At 48.7% G+C, this 14,842-nt stretch overlaps 1 protein-coding gene across 2 annotated transcripts; it reads left to right on the forward strand.

Annotated features, from left to right (window-relative positions):
* The first annotated feature begins 1,981 nt into the window (after nt 1–1,981).
* Ccdc22 (coiled-coil domain containing 22) lies at nt 1,982–14,744 on the forward strand. Of its 2 annotated transcripts, XM_052170379.1 has the most exons (18): nt 1,982–2,144; nt 2,682–2,848; nt 3,076–3,253; nt 7,455–7,587; nt 8,510–8,616; nt 8,732–8,798; nt 8,896–9,074; nt 10,873–11,067; nt 11,796–11,858; nt 11,984–12,103; nt 12,568–12,687; nt 12,771–12,887; nt 12,989–13,090; nt 13,173–13,280; nt 13,503–13,598; nt 13,816–13,875; nt 13,955–14,029; nt 14,392–14,744. In XM_052170379.1, exons 2-18 carry the CDS (start codon nt 2,781–2,783, stop codon nt 14,503–14,505), a joined length of 1,902 nt encoding a protein of 633 aa, XP_052026339.1. In that variant the 5' UTR covers nt 1,982–2,144; nt 2,682–2,780; the 3' UTR covers nt 14,506–14,744. The 2 variants fall into 2 exon arrangements, with proteins under 2 accessions (XP_052026339.1, XP_052026340.1); XM_052170380.1 differs by lacking the exon at nt 2,682–2,848.
* The last annotated feature ends 98 nt before the right edge of the window (nt 14,745–14,842 follow it).

Raw genomic sequence — 14,842 nt, forward strand, 5'->3', positions numbered from 1 at the left:
CCCCTCTCCTCTCCCAGCCTTAGAGAGATTAAGGTCACGGGGCGGGGAAAATAGTGTCAGTCGGGGGGGGGGTGAACAGAGGGAGCAAATGGGATATTTGTAGGTCTGAGATTGGCAAGGGAAAAGGCACTGGTTAAGTGTATAGCAAATAGATACCTACACCAAGCAGGCAGAAACCAAAGTAAGAAAAATAAGATATAATTTTCCAATAGCATATAACATCTGAGGTACAGCAGAAAAACCTAATATGTATATTATCTCTAGGGAAAAAGTCAGATAGTAAATATCAAAGGACTATAAAATGGAGAAATATGTAACATGTAGTGATGCTGTAAAATTCTCCATGCTTGGCATTTTCATTAGCTATACCAAGATTAGTTTTCTTTGGAATTGACAATTTTTGAGATACAAATGCAAAAAAAAAAAAGCCAAATCCATTTTGGAAAAGAACAAGACAAAGAACAAGATGGGAGGACTTGCCATAGCTGATATCAAGGCTCATTGTAAATCTACAGTAATTAAAATCCGAATACAGCCAGGGGTGGTGGTACAAGCCTTTAATCCCAGCACTTTGGAGAAAGAGAAATAATATTACAATTTTGAGGTCAGACTGGGCTACATTGCAAGATTTTGTTGTCTCAAAACCCAACCAAACCAAGACAGGAGACAGGACAGCACAGTGAGAGAGAGAGAGAGAGAGAGAGAGAGAGAGAGAGAGAGAGAGAGTTTAGATCAGAAACTGAGTCAAGAATGTTGTGTGTGTGTGTGTGTGTGTGTGTGTGATTGTGTGATTTATGACATGTTAGCACTACTGGATAGAAGAGACAAAACAGTCTATTAAATAAGTAATGGATTCATGAGGAGTTTGTCTCCTTCTGTAGTTCAACCTATGCTTGAGACAGATGCTGAGATTACAGATGTTTGCCTCTACACCTGGTTTAGTCATTCTTTGCTTTCTTCATCTATTGTGTGTGCATGATAGTGGTACTGCTGCACACATGTAGATGTCAGAGGACAATTTGGGAGTCCATTCGCTTTTTCTGTCATGTGGGTCCTAGTGATTGATCTCAATTTGTTGTGGTTGGTGGTAAGTAGCTTTTTTTGTTTGTTTGTTTGTTTGTTTGTTTTTGGTTTTTTGAGACAGGATTTTTCTGTTTAGACCTGGCTATCCTGAAACTCACTCTGTAGACCAGGCTGGCCTCGAACTCAGAAATCCTCCTGCCTCTGCCTCCCAAGTGCTGGGATTAAAGGCGTGCACCACTATGCCGGGCTCGGTGGTAAGTAGCTTTACACGAGTAATTATGTTTGTTTACTTATTTAATAATTTATTGTTTGTATATGTTCGAGAGAATACACGTGTCATAGTGCACACATGGAATTCAGACTCTAATTTTTAAAGATGTATTTATTTAATGTATGTGAGTACACTGCAGCTGTCTACACACCAGAAGAGGGCATCATATCTTGTTACAAATGGTTGTGAGTCACCATATGGTTGCTGGGAATTGAACTCAGGACCTCTGGAAGAGCAGTCAGTGCTCTTAACAACTGAGACATCTCTCCAGCCCAAAATTCAGACTCTTATCAATTCATTTCCTGCTTTCCACCATGTGGATCTCAGGGATAGAACTCAGGTTGTGAGACTATTCTGAGGCACCGCTCCAGTAGTAGCAATTATGTCTTAACCCTAGAAAGTAGGTATTATCAAAATTCTCACTTTACAGATGAGGATAGCAAGACACAGGGGAACAGTCATTTTGTACACTTTTATAACTTGGCAGATGAATGTGTTTTATAAATGAAGGTTTTCTCTGTCCTGTCTCTCAACTCCCCAGCCCAATTGCTTTTGTCTCTTGGAGGAGAGCATGGGACTACAAGTGAAAGAACTACAACTTCCAGGAGCCATTACTTAATTCACACCCCGCCTCTAGGCGCTGCCTGCGCAATGCCCACTCCCAGAACTACATTTCCCAGTGTTCCTCGCGCGGCACGTGATGCTCTGTCCTCTGAGCGCGGACAGCAGTTACTACAACGTTGCTCCACTTTCTCTGATCTGGTCCTCGACCCAACCCAGGAGTTAGAATTAACTCTACCATGGAGGAGGCTGACCGAATCCTCATCCATTCCTTGCGCCAGGCGGGCACGTAAGTACACGACCCCCAGTCGCCTCCAATTGCTCACATCCGGGACTCCAGAACCTAGGACCCCATTACCCGGGAACCTTAAAATCAAGACCTTGATACCCAAAGGCCCAATCTTACAGGATCCGAACCCCCCTCTCCCACTACACTCTAACATCACGGGTCTCTTAAATACTTTGATCTGGACATTTGGTAAGCCTTGAGGACTCGGACACCTTACGAGCCTAGAACCTCAGAAACTGAGACCTGGATATGCTGACACCCTAATATCTAGAGGGTCTAAGACACCTGCACAAGGAAACTGATAGCACAGGAGTCTGGCACTCAGAGTCTCCAGAATTCCTGGGACTGGCTACTTGATCTTTGAACAAAAATTCCTGAAACTCCCCAAACACCAGGGCTTATCAAAACACCGGGGCCCTACGTTCTGACAGCAGCAGCAGTTGGTAACACAGACCCACAAGGAATCCTCTATTTGAGGGCCCCAAAAGTCCTGGATGCCAAACTTTAAGATGCCTGTTTTTTTTTGTCTCTATTCAGCAACCCTGCCATTTGAGATTTCTGAAGACTCCAGCCTCTTACTCTGTAGCTTCCCTAAACCCTCATAGATCTAGGAGGCCTTGCCCTGCAAAGGACACAATGTCTTGGTGCCCAGAAATATGGAGACTGTGCCACTTGGATCATTTTCACCTTTGCAGACTCCAGAGGTTTGAAACTTTGAAGTGCAGGGGAGTTTGAGACTTTTCTGAACTCAGGTCACCTGTATTCACTGAGGTTTTGGGATTAAGTGAAAGTCATAGTCACTAACACCCAGGGTCTGTGGAAGCCTAGGTTGTTCCCTGCCCCAACCCGGATTCTAGAGCATTCGCTCTCTAGAAGGCTGTACTTCTGTTTCCTAACTTCTGCCCCTCAAGTCTGGCGCTTTCCTTTTTAGGGCAGTTCCTCCAGAAGTGCAGACTCTCCGAGCTTTCACCACTGAGTTGGTCGTAGAGGCTGTGGTCCGATGCCTTCGAGTGATCAATCCTGATGTGGGCTCTGGCCTCAGTCACCTGCTACCACCAGCCATGTCTGCCCGCTTCCGCCTGGCCATGAGTCTGGCTCAGGCGTGCATGGTGAGTGCCCTCCCTCCACCCAGTATGCATGCACAGTCTTCCTTCCTTTTTCACAAAGTCGCCAAGTTCTTTGACACTTGCCTTCATCTCTGTCCCTCTGCATAGCTCAGTGCTCATTAATGGTTAAAGCTTCTGTCTCTGTAGGCAAACCGTGTGACTAGTTCAGACCCTACCTAGTTCTATTCACGCTTACTGTGTGACGCTAACTCTTCCATGCCTGCTTCCTTATCTGTGATATGGAGATGATATAATTTGGTTGTGTAGATTAAATGAGCTGATTTGGGTTTGCGCTCAGGCTAACGTTAGCATCTACTTTTTAAGCTTGGCATCAAAATCTCAGCCCACGGTCACATAGTAGGCCATTTAGCTATTTATTAGGGCTGAAGAAAGACCTTGATTGGGTTATATACTCCTAAATAAAGCTCTGAGTAGCTCTGCCCAGATCACACAGACATCCTATAGGACCCGCGATTACTTCTTTCATCCTATGGAACTGGGGAAGGGACTCTTTCCCAGAAGAGGGTCATTGTCTGTTCCATTGTATTGTGCCTCTCATAGTTCCAAAAATGACGCTCTAATGAAGCACCCACTCCTCTTCATTTCAGAGCTGTGTCCATTTACAGTGGTCAAGAGCAGAGAGGTCTATCTTTTCTTGTAGCTCACTGCAGCTTCGGGCCTGCAGACAGTGGCCTTTGAACCTTTTTGGTCCTCAGTTTCTTTCTTTCTTTCATTCTTTTTTCTTTTTTTCTTTCTTTTTTTCTTCTTCTTTTTGGTTTTTTGAGACAGGGTTTCTCTGTGTAGCCCTGGCTGTCCTGGAACTCAGTCTGTAGACCAGGCTGGCCTTGAACTGAGAAATCCGCCTGCCTCTGACTCTCAAGTGCTGGGATTACAGGTGTGCACCACCACCCCCTGGCGGTCCTCAGTTTCTTAATGTTGACTGCGCGTGAAAGCTAATCTGAACCAGGGTGTAGCTAACTTTTAGAGTTTGTACTTCCTATGTATGAGGTCTTGGGTTCAGTCTCCAGCATGCACAAAGCAAAAACTGAGTTGCTGTAGGAACTGTTGATCACATACTTTGGCAGCATGTATTCTAGCAGCCTGTGGCTTCGGAGTGATTGTAGATTCTTCCAGAATACTCAGTAAGTTGCTATAAGTCTATGGTGGCAGATCTGTAGAGTATCCAGTGAGAGCTTCCTTGTAGACTAAGGGGACAGGTCATCATAGTTGTTTGCCTTGGACCACTGGTTATGCATTTTTGGTCTGAGCTGTCCCACTGTTGGCTCATATTACTCTCAGGTTCGCCTAGCTATCAAGAATTCTCACTTTCTCCTGTCTAGGACTCTAGACATGGTCTAAACCATGGTCCCATGAAGCTATCAGTTCACCCACCTTCTGGGGCCAGGTTTTGGAAGACAGCCTTCAAAGAGGGAATTATGTCTTCTACTGGGCATGAGGTGAATTTAGTGGGAAGCTCCAAGCTTTCTCTGATGTTCCCCTTCTCAGTGCTGTCTGCCTTTGGATGTTGTGGCTCATGTTAATTTCAGTGTCGGGCAGAGGACCTGGTGGTTAAGGGATATATGTAATTGTCTAGCTCAGTAGCCATGGTTTGCCAGAACAACCAGAAAGGGTCTCCAGCTCAGCATTGTGTGCTTTGGAGTCTTCTTGTGTATATACCTTGCTTCTGGTGTCTAGTTCTGTACCTAAGCCACTTCTCTGTTTTTGGCATCTCTCACTATATATGGATGCCTTAGTTTGTGCTCTGTTGCTGTGAACAGACACTATGACCATAGCAACTCTTATAAGAGAAAGCAATTAATTGGGGCTGGCTTACAGTTTTAGAGATTTAGACCATTATCATCATGGTGAGGAGCTTGGCAGCACACAGGCAGATGTGGTACCTGAGAGTTCTACATTTGGATCCCAAGGTAGCAGGAGAAGAGACTCTAGTTTTGTTTGGCACTGACTTCCAAAACCTCAAAGTCCATCCCCAGTGACACATTTTCTCTAACAAGACCACACCTTCTAATCCTTTCAAATAGTACCTCTCCCAGGTGACCATGCCAATCTAGGAACCTATGAAGCTATTCTTATTCAAACTACCACAACTGCCCACTCCTGGAATGAGTTTTCATATCAATCACAAGACTTTGATTGCAGATATCAGATCTCAGGAAGGCATTTCCTCAACTGAAGCTCCTTTCTCTGATAAAAAATTCCTGATTAATGTAGCATAGAAGCCAGTTGTTTTTCTACTTGTGTGACCATGATCCTCGGATACCATTTCTGTTGTGACAGAATACATGTATACGCATTCTAATGATTTCTTTTGAGTCAATATTTTGTGCCAGGCACTGTGGTGACATGTTGACAACTCAGTCTTTGTGACAACTGTCTGAGATGAGTACTTTTAGTATCATTTAAAAAAAATTGAAAACATTTTATTTATTTAGATTTATTTTTTAAATTTTCCGCATATGAGTGCTTTTGCCTGCATGTATGTGTCTCAGTCAGGGTTTCTATCCCTGCACAAACATCATGACCAAGAAGCAAGTTGGGCAGGAAAGGGTTTATTCCGCTTACACTTCCACACTGCAGTTCATCACTAAAGGAAGTCAGGACTGGAACTCAAGCAGGTCAGGAAGCAGGAGCTGATTCAGAGGTCATGGAGGGATGTTTCTTACTGGCTTGCTTCCCCTGGCTTGCTCAGCCTGCTCTCTTATAGAACCCAAGAGCACCAGCCCAGGGACGGCACCACCCACAAGGGGCCCTCCCTCCTTGATCACTAATTGAGAAAATGCTCCACAGCTGGATCTCATGGAGGCACTTCCCCAACTGAAGCTCCTTTCTCTGTGATAACTCCAGCCAGTGTCAAGTTGCCACACAAAACCAGCCAGTACAGTTATATATATGCACCATTTGTGTGCCTGGTAACAGTGAATGTCAGAAGAGGGCATCAGATTCCATTACAGATGGTTATGAGCCACCATGTGGTTGCTGGGAATGGAACCCAGGACCTCTGGAAGAGCAGCCAGTGCTCCTAACTACAGAGCCATCTCTCCAGCCCCTGGTATACTTTTCTTTTTACATGACAGAAAGTAATTGGCCTGGGGTCACACAGTTGGTAACAGGTAGAACTTGGGTTTGAGATCAGGAAGTTTGCTTTCAGGGTCTGTATGTCTTTGAACCTATGTTGAACTCTTGAGAGTCCTGGCTGTGTGTTTGATGATATTTTTTTGCCTGTTGTTGTTATTGTTGTTGTTGATGATGATGATGATGATGATTGTGTTAGTGCTAGGGATGGAACCCAGGGTCTTATTCAGGTTAAGCAAGCCCTCTGAGTCACATCCCCTGTTCTTTGTATTTTTGTTGTTGTTGTTTTTTGGTTTTTGGAGACAGGGTTTCTCTGTGTAGCCCTGGGTGTCCTGGAACTCACTCTGTAGACCAGGCTGGCCTTGAACTCAGAAATTTGCCTGCCTCTGCCTCCCAGAGTGCTGGGATTACAGGCGTGCACCACCACTGCCTACCTGTTCTGTGTATTTTTAATAAAACACTGCTTATATAATAGTTTGGTTTATGGCTTTCCTCTCTAAGGCTCTGGATATTGTTTTCCTAAGCTGTCAGTGCTCCCTTGACTTTGTTAATTATATTTTTCTCAAAGTTGCATCTTTTTACATGGGCAGAAATCCTGTGTTCTCTTGTGGCCTTTGGCTTTTGAGTCATATTTTGTTAGCAATGCTAAGCTTTTTTGGCTTTTGTTGTTGTTTCCGCTTTTCGAGACAGGGGTTCTCTGTGTAGCCCTGGCAGTCTTAGAACTTGCTCTGTAGACTACGCTGGCCTTGAACTCAGATCCAAACTCAAAGATCAGTCTCCTCTGCCTCCTGAGGGCTGGGATCAAAGGTCCTGCAGCACCAGCATCAGGTTGTAGCCTCTGAGCTTTCACATCTGGTTTTTTCTTTTTTGATCTTATAATACTGTCTAGGGTGGCTTTGTAGCTGTCACTGGGGCCTGGATGCCTTGGGGATGCAGAGGGAAGGTGGGACTGCAATGACTGGTGAAGGTGTCAGAGCCGGTGTGGTAATCACAGGGCCCCTAGAGCACGAGGCGCCTCCCTGCTTGGCAAATGGGGGTCTGTGGTTTTTTTGTTTGTTTGTTTGTTTTTAATCCTCAGCATCATTATCTGCTTCTGCTTGCTAACCCCCAGGACCTGGGCTATCCCTTGGAGCTTGGCTATCAGAACTTCCTCTATCCCAGTGAGCCTGACCTCCGAGACCTGCTCCTTTTCTTGGCTGAGCGGCTCCCCACCGACGCCTCTGAGGACGCAGACCAGCCTGCAGGTATGGAGTCCTATAGGACTGGGGAATGGACTGTGTCCCCGGGGTGATAGGGGCCTCAGGGAAGTGTCAGCAAGGGTAGGGGGCAGGGCATGCCTGCTGGAGAGTTGGGTGGATCAGAGCTCAGAGAATAGATGGACCCTAGGTAAGCAGTGTCAGGATAGGAACTGGGTTCCCGGCTTTCCCCATTCCCCCCCCCCCCCCCCCACTGTCGCTTGCACCGTCACCAGCTCCAGTGTTCTCACATGGGTGCTCTTGGTGGTCTCCAAATGTGCCAGGAGACAGCTAGTGCCAGTGTATTTTGGTCCCTGGATTATTCTTCCCTCAACTCTCTTCATAGTCAGCTCCCTACCAGGTGAGTCAAAGCATTGGACACACGCTGCTACACATGGCTCTAAATGCCCCAACCCGGACCTGTAAACTTGTTTAAAATGTTAGGAGATTTTTTTTGTGTGTGTGTGTGTGTGTGACTTGGTTGCACTGTTCTCAGGCATGAACTTTGTAGATGATAACATCATGCCAAAATGTCAAAAGGTTAAATATATCCTCAGCTTTCTGCGGCTTTTGTTCTGTTGTGTCAACCAGGCCTTTCTCTGGCTGTTGGTTGACGCCCTCCAGATCCCCTTTCCCGTCCGGCTCTTCCCTGCCAAGAATAGACGGTGCTTATGATCCTATTCTTGACATTTCTTTCCTGTTATCTTGCTGACCCACGAAGATGGAGACTTTCTCACTTTTTTTTCCCCTGAGGTGGTCTTTAACCTGGTAACTGGTACTTCTGTGTATTTAAAGCTCAGTAAGGGGCGAGTGCCTGGAATGGTAGTCGAATCCATCCGCATCTGGAGGTGAGGGATCAGGTGCTATGGCTGGCTTCCCAGATTTGTAGCCTGTCACTCCTTCCCTACCCATCCCCCTCACCCCCTCGTAGGTGACTCGGCTATTTTCCTTCGGGCCATTGGGAGCCAAATCCGGGACCAGCTGGCCCTGCCCTGGGTCCCACCTCTCCTTCGAACTCCCAAGGTGCAGCGCCTCCAGGTGGGATCCCCACCTCTGTTTGGACTTGTCCCCTCCTTGCCTTCTTTGTCCTCAGGTTGTTGTTCCCTTTCATTAGTACCTCATTCAGGAGTCACTGACTCTGCTCTCCCCACAGGGCTCAGCCCTCCAGCAGCCGTTCCACTCCAGCAGGTTGGTTCTGCCTGAATTGAATTCCAGAGGAGGTGAGGACGCAGTTGTGTGGATCTAAGCGAGGCAGGGAGAGGCTTGTGTGAGCATTGGTGTGCGACGACAACTGGCTGACATTGTCTCTGCCTTCAGAGCCACGGGAGTTCCAGGCCAGTCCCCTGCTGCCACCAGCCCCCTCACAGGTGCCCCAGCATCTGGGGAGAGCAGCCTCACTCCTTGAACACCACGCTGTCCAGCTCTGCCAGCATGTGAACAGGGATTGCCCAGGAGATGAAGACCGCGTGCGTTGGGCGTCCCGTGTCCCATCCCAGGTACCGCCTGTGTTCAGCTCTTCCCCGAGAGGCTCCTGGTTCTGGTGGCTCCTGTTTGTTCTTTGAATCTCATTTCCCCCCCATTCTGTCCCTCTCTTCATTGCTTCTCTGTGTACACCTGCCTGACTCCCTGCCTGAGAGAATGGATAAGGACAGAACCTACAGCAAGTCCTTCCTGCCTGCTCTTCTGTTCTGAAAAATGGGGGTGTGGAGTAATGACCTTGCATGACTTTGACCTGGGACTGTTGAGAGTATTCCCTGTGGGGACAGGGCCTGAGCCTGTCAGTCTGTCTGTTTCTGCATTTGTCAGTGATCCTCCTGGTGTCTGACTCGAGGTGTCTGCCCCATCTCCTCCTGTCACTGTCTTGTGCTGTAGTTTCCCTGCCCCACTTCATCAACCTTTCTGTCTCCCTGTTTGTATACTGCATCTTTGTTTCACTTTTGCCTGTTTCTTTCCCTGCCTCTGTCCATGTCTCCCTCTGTCCCCTCTTCCTCCATATCTCCCTCTCTGCTGGTCTCTTTACGCCAGCTTCTTCCCAGCCTCTTCGGGTTGTGTCACCTTCTATCTGTCCCTGCCACCTTGATCGACATTTCCTTACTCTTTCTCTCTCTCTGACCACTCTGTTTTTTTTGGGGGGAGGGGGCAAGATTTGAGACAGAGTCTCACTAGATAGCCCAAGCTGCCATCAACATTTATAATCCCCTCACTTCTGTCTCTATTTTTTTTTTTTTGGTTTTTTTTTTTTATTTGTTTTTTTTCGAGACAGGGTTTCTCTGTATAGCCCTGGCTGTCCTGGAACTCACTCTGTAGACCAGGCTGGCCTCGAACTCAGAAATCTGCCTGCCTCTGCCTCCCAGAGTGCTGGGATTACAGGTGTGTGCCACCACCACCTGGCTTCGCGCTTCTGTCTCTTGAGTGCTGAAGACTAAAAGCCTGTGTCACCACGCCCAGATTCTGTCTCTTCTTTACACTTGACCAGAATTTTGATGTGTAAATCTGAAGGGATCACTCTAACGATGCTTGTCTTCTAGTCTTTCTTTTGTTCTCCTTTAACTTTCCTCCTGTGGTTTTAGAGCAAATCTCAGACCTTGGACCCCAATTTCATGGTAGAACCAGGTTCCATGTTCAGGATCAAATCCTAGCAAACCCAACCTGTCACGTCATTTCACCTCTGAGTACTCAGACATGTCCCGACTAACAGGAACATTTTTGTTAATGGAACCACTGTCCTGTTTTCTTTTATTTCTTTTTCTTTTGTTTTTGCTATTTGGTGTTTTCAAGACATGGTTTCTCTGTGTAGCTCTGACTGTCCTGGAACTCACTCTGTAGACCAGGCTGGCCTCGAACTCAGAAATCCACCTGCCTTTGCCTCCCAAGCACTGGGATTACAGGCGTGCGCCACCACCGCCCAGCTTTGTCCTGTTTTCATACTGAATGAAATGAATGATTTCTTAGCACCATTTAACACTGAGACAGTCTGTATTGTTAACTCTTCTTTATTTATCTTCCCGTCCCCGACTCTAGACCTGGCACCTGTTTTTTTTCTTTCTGTGTCTATGCTGTCTAACTGTGTCTTTCCGTCTCGTTCTAATTTGAAAGCTCCAGGCTCACTTTCTCTCTAGTCACTTTCTTCCACAGGGTCAGGGGTGACTGGGTAGAGACGTGGAACTGTGGGGAAAGGTACCTCTCTGTCCTTGGGGAGCTCCTAGGCCAGTAGGGCTGGGACCTGCTTTGGTGGGAAGTCATGGCCCCAGGGACCAGCAGGTGTGCCTTCCCCTTGTCCTCTCTTCTCTCCAGGAGGACCCCCGGGCTCCGCAGCAGAGACTGCACAAGCAGCTGGTTGAACATCTGCGTCAAAGCTGGGGCCCACTGGGAGCCCCGACACAAGGCCGAGACCTAGGAGAGATGCTACAGGCCTGGGGTTCTAGGGCTGTGACTGGTGTGCCCAAAGGCTCCCGCTTCACCCATTCAGAGAAGTTTACCTTCCATATGGTGGGTAGGCTAGACCAGACATGGTGTGTCTGGAGTGCTTGCTTGAGGGTTGCTTTCTTTATAAACACCACTGTTATCGACATGGGATCTAGTGTCCACTGAGTAGGCCCTTTCCAACTAAGACAGGGTAATCCAGAGGGCTCCCCTTGATTCTTGTGACTTTAGTGGAAAAAAGGGCAGATGGGGGGACTCGTGTAAGAGTGTGCAGTGCATGCCCATCTTTCCTTGGGCTTTCCTTTGGGAAACTTGTTTCCTTTGGGAACATCTTTTCTCCTTAGATACTCATCTTTCTTGTGGACATTTTGAGCAGGATGGTTATGGAGTCAGAATAGTTATAGGGCCAGGGTGATCAGGGTGGTTATAGAATCATGAGGTGATTATAGGGTCAGGGAGGATATAGGGTCCAGATGGTCAGGTTTATAGGGTCATGGTAGTTGTAGGGTCAGGGTGGTCAAGGTGGTCAGGGTGGTTATAGGACCATGAGGTTATATGGTTATGGTGGTTGTAGGGTTAGGGTGGTCAAGGTCAGGACCAGGGAGGTTTCCTTGTGGTAAGGCACTCTAATCTGTAGTTATAGATGGTGCTTTATTCTCCTGTAGTAACAGTCTGAAAACTGTCAGTGATTGAGTGGACATGGGTACAGTGCTTGAGGGTGCTTTGGGGGTTTGAGGCTAGCCTGTGAGGGATAGGACTTTGTGTGAGAGTCAGGTTGCTTCTTCTACCCGTAGGAACCTCAGGTCCAGGCAACTCAGGTGGCAGATGTACCAGCTACCTCTCAAAGGCCTGAACAGGTAAGGAGACTAAGACAAACAGACACACACAGACACACACAGACACACACACACACAGAGTCAGCAGGGCTATCGCCTGTCTTCTGGACTTGGTAACTCCACCTAGACTGGCCCGTGTTTCTCAGGACACACGGGCAGCTCAGGAGCAGGAGTTAGAATCCCTTCGGGAGCAGCTAGTGAGCGTGAACCACAACATTGAAGAGGTTGAAGCTGACATGAAGACCCTGGGAATCAACCTTGTGCAGGTGAGGGGCTGGGACAGGGACGTGGGCTGGACCAGCTTGGAACTGGGGCCTTGAGAGGTGAGCTGACGTCTCGAGATCTCTAGATGCCATATGGTTTGTGGGGCATCCTGGAGACCCATGGTATTCTTGGAGTCTCAGGAGAACTTGGGAGGCCAAGAACCATGTTGGATTGATGGCTTGCTAGACCTATAGGTCTGTCAGAGGTGCATTTGGCATCAGTCAGGCTTTGTAGGGGGACATAGATGCCATGGGCATCATGGGAGCAAGGTGGGTGTGTAGGGGCAGGGCCTTATGGGGCTTCTCAGAGCTTCTGGCTGTCAGTACGGAGCTGAAGATGCAGAAGCCTGTAGTAGGTAGAGGCCTTGGCATTCTCTCTGAGGTCTTCAGCTGGGGCAGGGCCATACTGGGCTCTCTGGGGTTGTGGACTGTGTGTATGACTGGGAGCTTGTCTGTGAGTGTACCAGGTGGAAACCGAGTGTCGACAAAGTGAGCTCAGTGTGGCCGAGCAGGAGCAGGCCCTGCGCCTGAAGAGCAGGACGGTGGAATTACTACCTGATGGAGCTGCCAACCTCGCCAAGCTGCAGGTGGGCTGGGATTGGGGTTGGGCTGAGAGGGGCTGGGTGGATGGAGCCAGCCCATCTTGACTTATCCCCCTGACTCCTGCCAGCTGGTGGTGGAGAGTAGCGCTCAGAGACTCATCCATCTAGCAAGTCAATGGGAGAAACACCGGGTCCCACTGCTCGCTGAGTACCGCCACCTCAGAAAACTCCAGGATTGTAGGGAGGTAAGTGGTATAGTCCCAGGCCGCGAGTGTAGATGTCCTGCCCTGGGAGGGGGCTGTTTCTGAGCTCTGCTCACTGCCTTCTGCCTATGGGTTCCTGGTAGCTGGAATCATCCCGACGGCTGGCAGAAATCCAGGAGCTGCACCAGAGTGTTCGTGCAGCTGCAGAAGAGGCTCGCCGGAAGGAGGAGGTCTACAAGCAGCTGGTAAGGCCCACTCTAGGGCCCTGGGCTGTAAGGGTGCTTGTGGTGTAGGGCTTGGGTTCATGCCTGCCATGTTCCTGCCTAGGTGTCAGAGCTGGAGACTCTGCCAAAAGATGTGTCCCGGCTGGCCTACACCCAGCGCATCCTGGAGATTGTTGGCAACATCCGGAAGCAGAAGGAAGAGATCACTAAAGTATGTCACTGTAGTTCTGATGGATGGATGGCTCATGTGGGCAGACAGGCATAGGGTGGTCACCCAGGGACTTTATGCTCACTAGTAGGTGACACATAATAGTCACCCCCAACACAGTGACACAGGCACTGACTGGATGTAAGGATTAGGAACATGAGTGTTAGCGCTGGTCAGCCACCTTGCCCAAGATTGTGGACTGATAGTTACTCTCGTTTCTGCCAGATCTTGTCAGACACAAAGGAACTTCAGAAGGAAATCAACTCTCTCTCTGGGAAGCTGGACCGGACTTTTGCGGTCACTGATGAGCTTGTGTTCAAGGTATGGAGCTGGCTGGCCTCAGGGAGGAGGGTGGAGGTGGGACTGGGTTGGTGCCTGCCCCGTCTGAATCCTTTGGGTACACTGTTGCTTGGGCCTAGCTTTGCTCTGTGGAGCGGGAAGGCAAGGTAGTAGTAATAAAGGGCGGTCTTATGGGGCCTAGAGTAGGGAAAAGGGGGACTGGCTTGCTGATAGCTCTGAGATTCCTTTGTCTTACCAGGATGCTAAGAAGGATGACGCTGTTCGGAAGGCCTACAAATACCTAGCTGGCCTACATGAGGTGAGGGGAGTCATGCACCTGGTGGGCTGGCTGTAGAGGGCCTGCTTTGGTGCGAGCCTTGTATTCTTGCTGTCTCCAGAATTGCAGCCAGCTCATCCAGACCATTGAGGACACAGGCACTATCATGAGGGAAGTTCGAGATCTTGAGGAGCAGGTAAGCCTCAGGAACGGGGAGGGGGAATGGAGACAGGCCAGGCCTGTCATGGTTCCTTGTTTTGTGTTGAGAGTCTTTGAATCCAGACAACCAACAGCTAGCGGCTCAGCCTCCGCGCCTACCCTGCCTGGGACCTAAAGCTAGCCAGTTGCCTACTCTGAGCCCTGGCTTTTAGCTTGAAGCTCCTTATGCCTCTCAGAGCCCACGGCAGAAGCTGTTGCTTTAGGTGGAAGGGAAGGACATACGTGGAAGCCAGTGACAGGAAGGGACAGGCTGCTGTTGTGGGGATGAGAGGAGCATGGAGGAGCGCAATAGAGGGGCAGCCTGCAGAGGCTCAAGAAGTGTGCATCCTGTTTCCTTAGATCGAGACAGAGATGGGCAAGAAGACTTTGAGCAACCTGGAGAAGATCTGTGAGGACTACCGAGCCCTTCGGCAGGAGAATGCTGGTCTCTTGGGCCGGGTCCGAGAGGCCTAGAGCCCTGATGGATGTCTCCTACCACAGGCAGGCATTTGGGGGGTGCTGGAGACAGTGCTGAAGCACTTGCTCTAGCACCCTCTTTCATTTGGTATCCATTTTCTCCTGCTGGGACCTCAGACCCAGCCATCTGCTTATCTGTTCCCATATCTGATCAGGGTGATTGTCTAGCTTGACCACAATTTATTGGACGGGCACTGGGGGCCTTGGATCCCAAATAAAAGAGAAGTTCTTCTGTGGGCCACGCTTAGGCATGGATTGGGCCTTGGGGGTAGGGGAATGGGGTCAGTGGCAAGTGAGCCATGGGGTACATTTTGGAGAGTCGGTGTGTATTCAC

The sequence above is a fragment of the Apodemus sylvaticus genome, chromosome X (genome assembly GCF_947179515.1).
Source record: "Apodemus sylvaticus chromosome X, mApoSyl1.1, whole genome shotgun sequence".
Lineage (NCBI taxonomy): Eukaryota > Metazoa > Chordata > Mammalia > Rodentia > Muridae > Apodemus > Apodemus sylvaticus.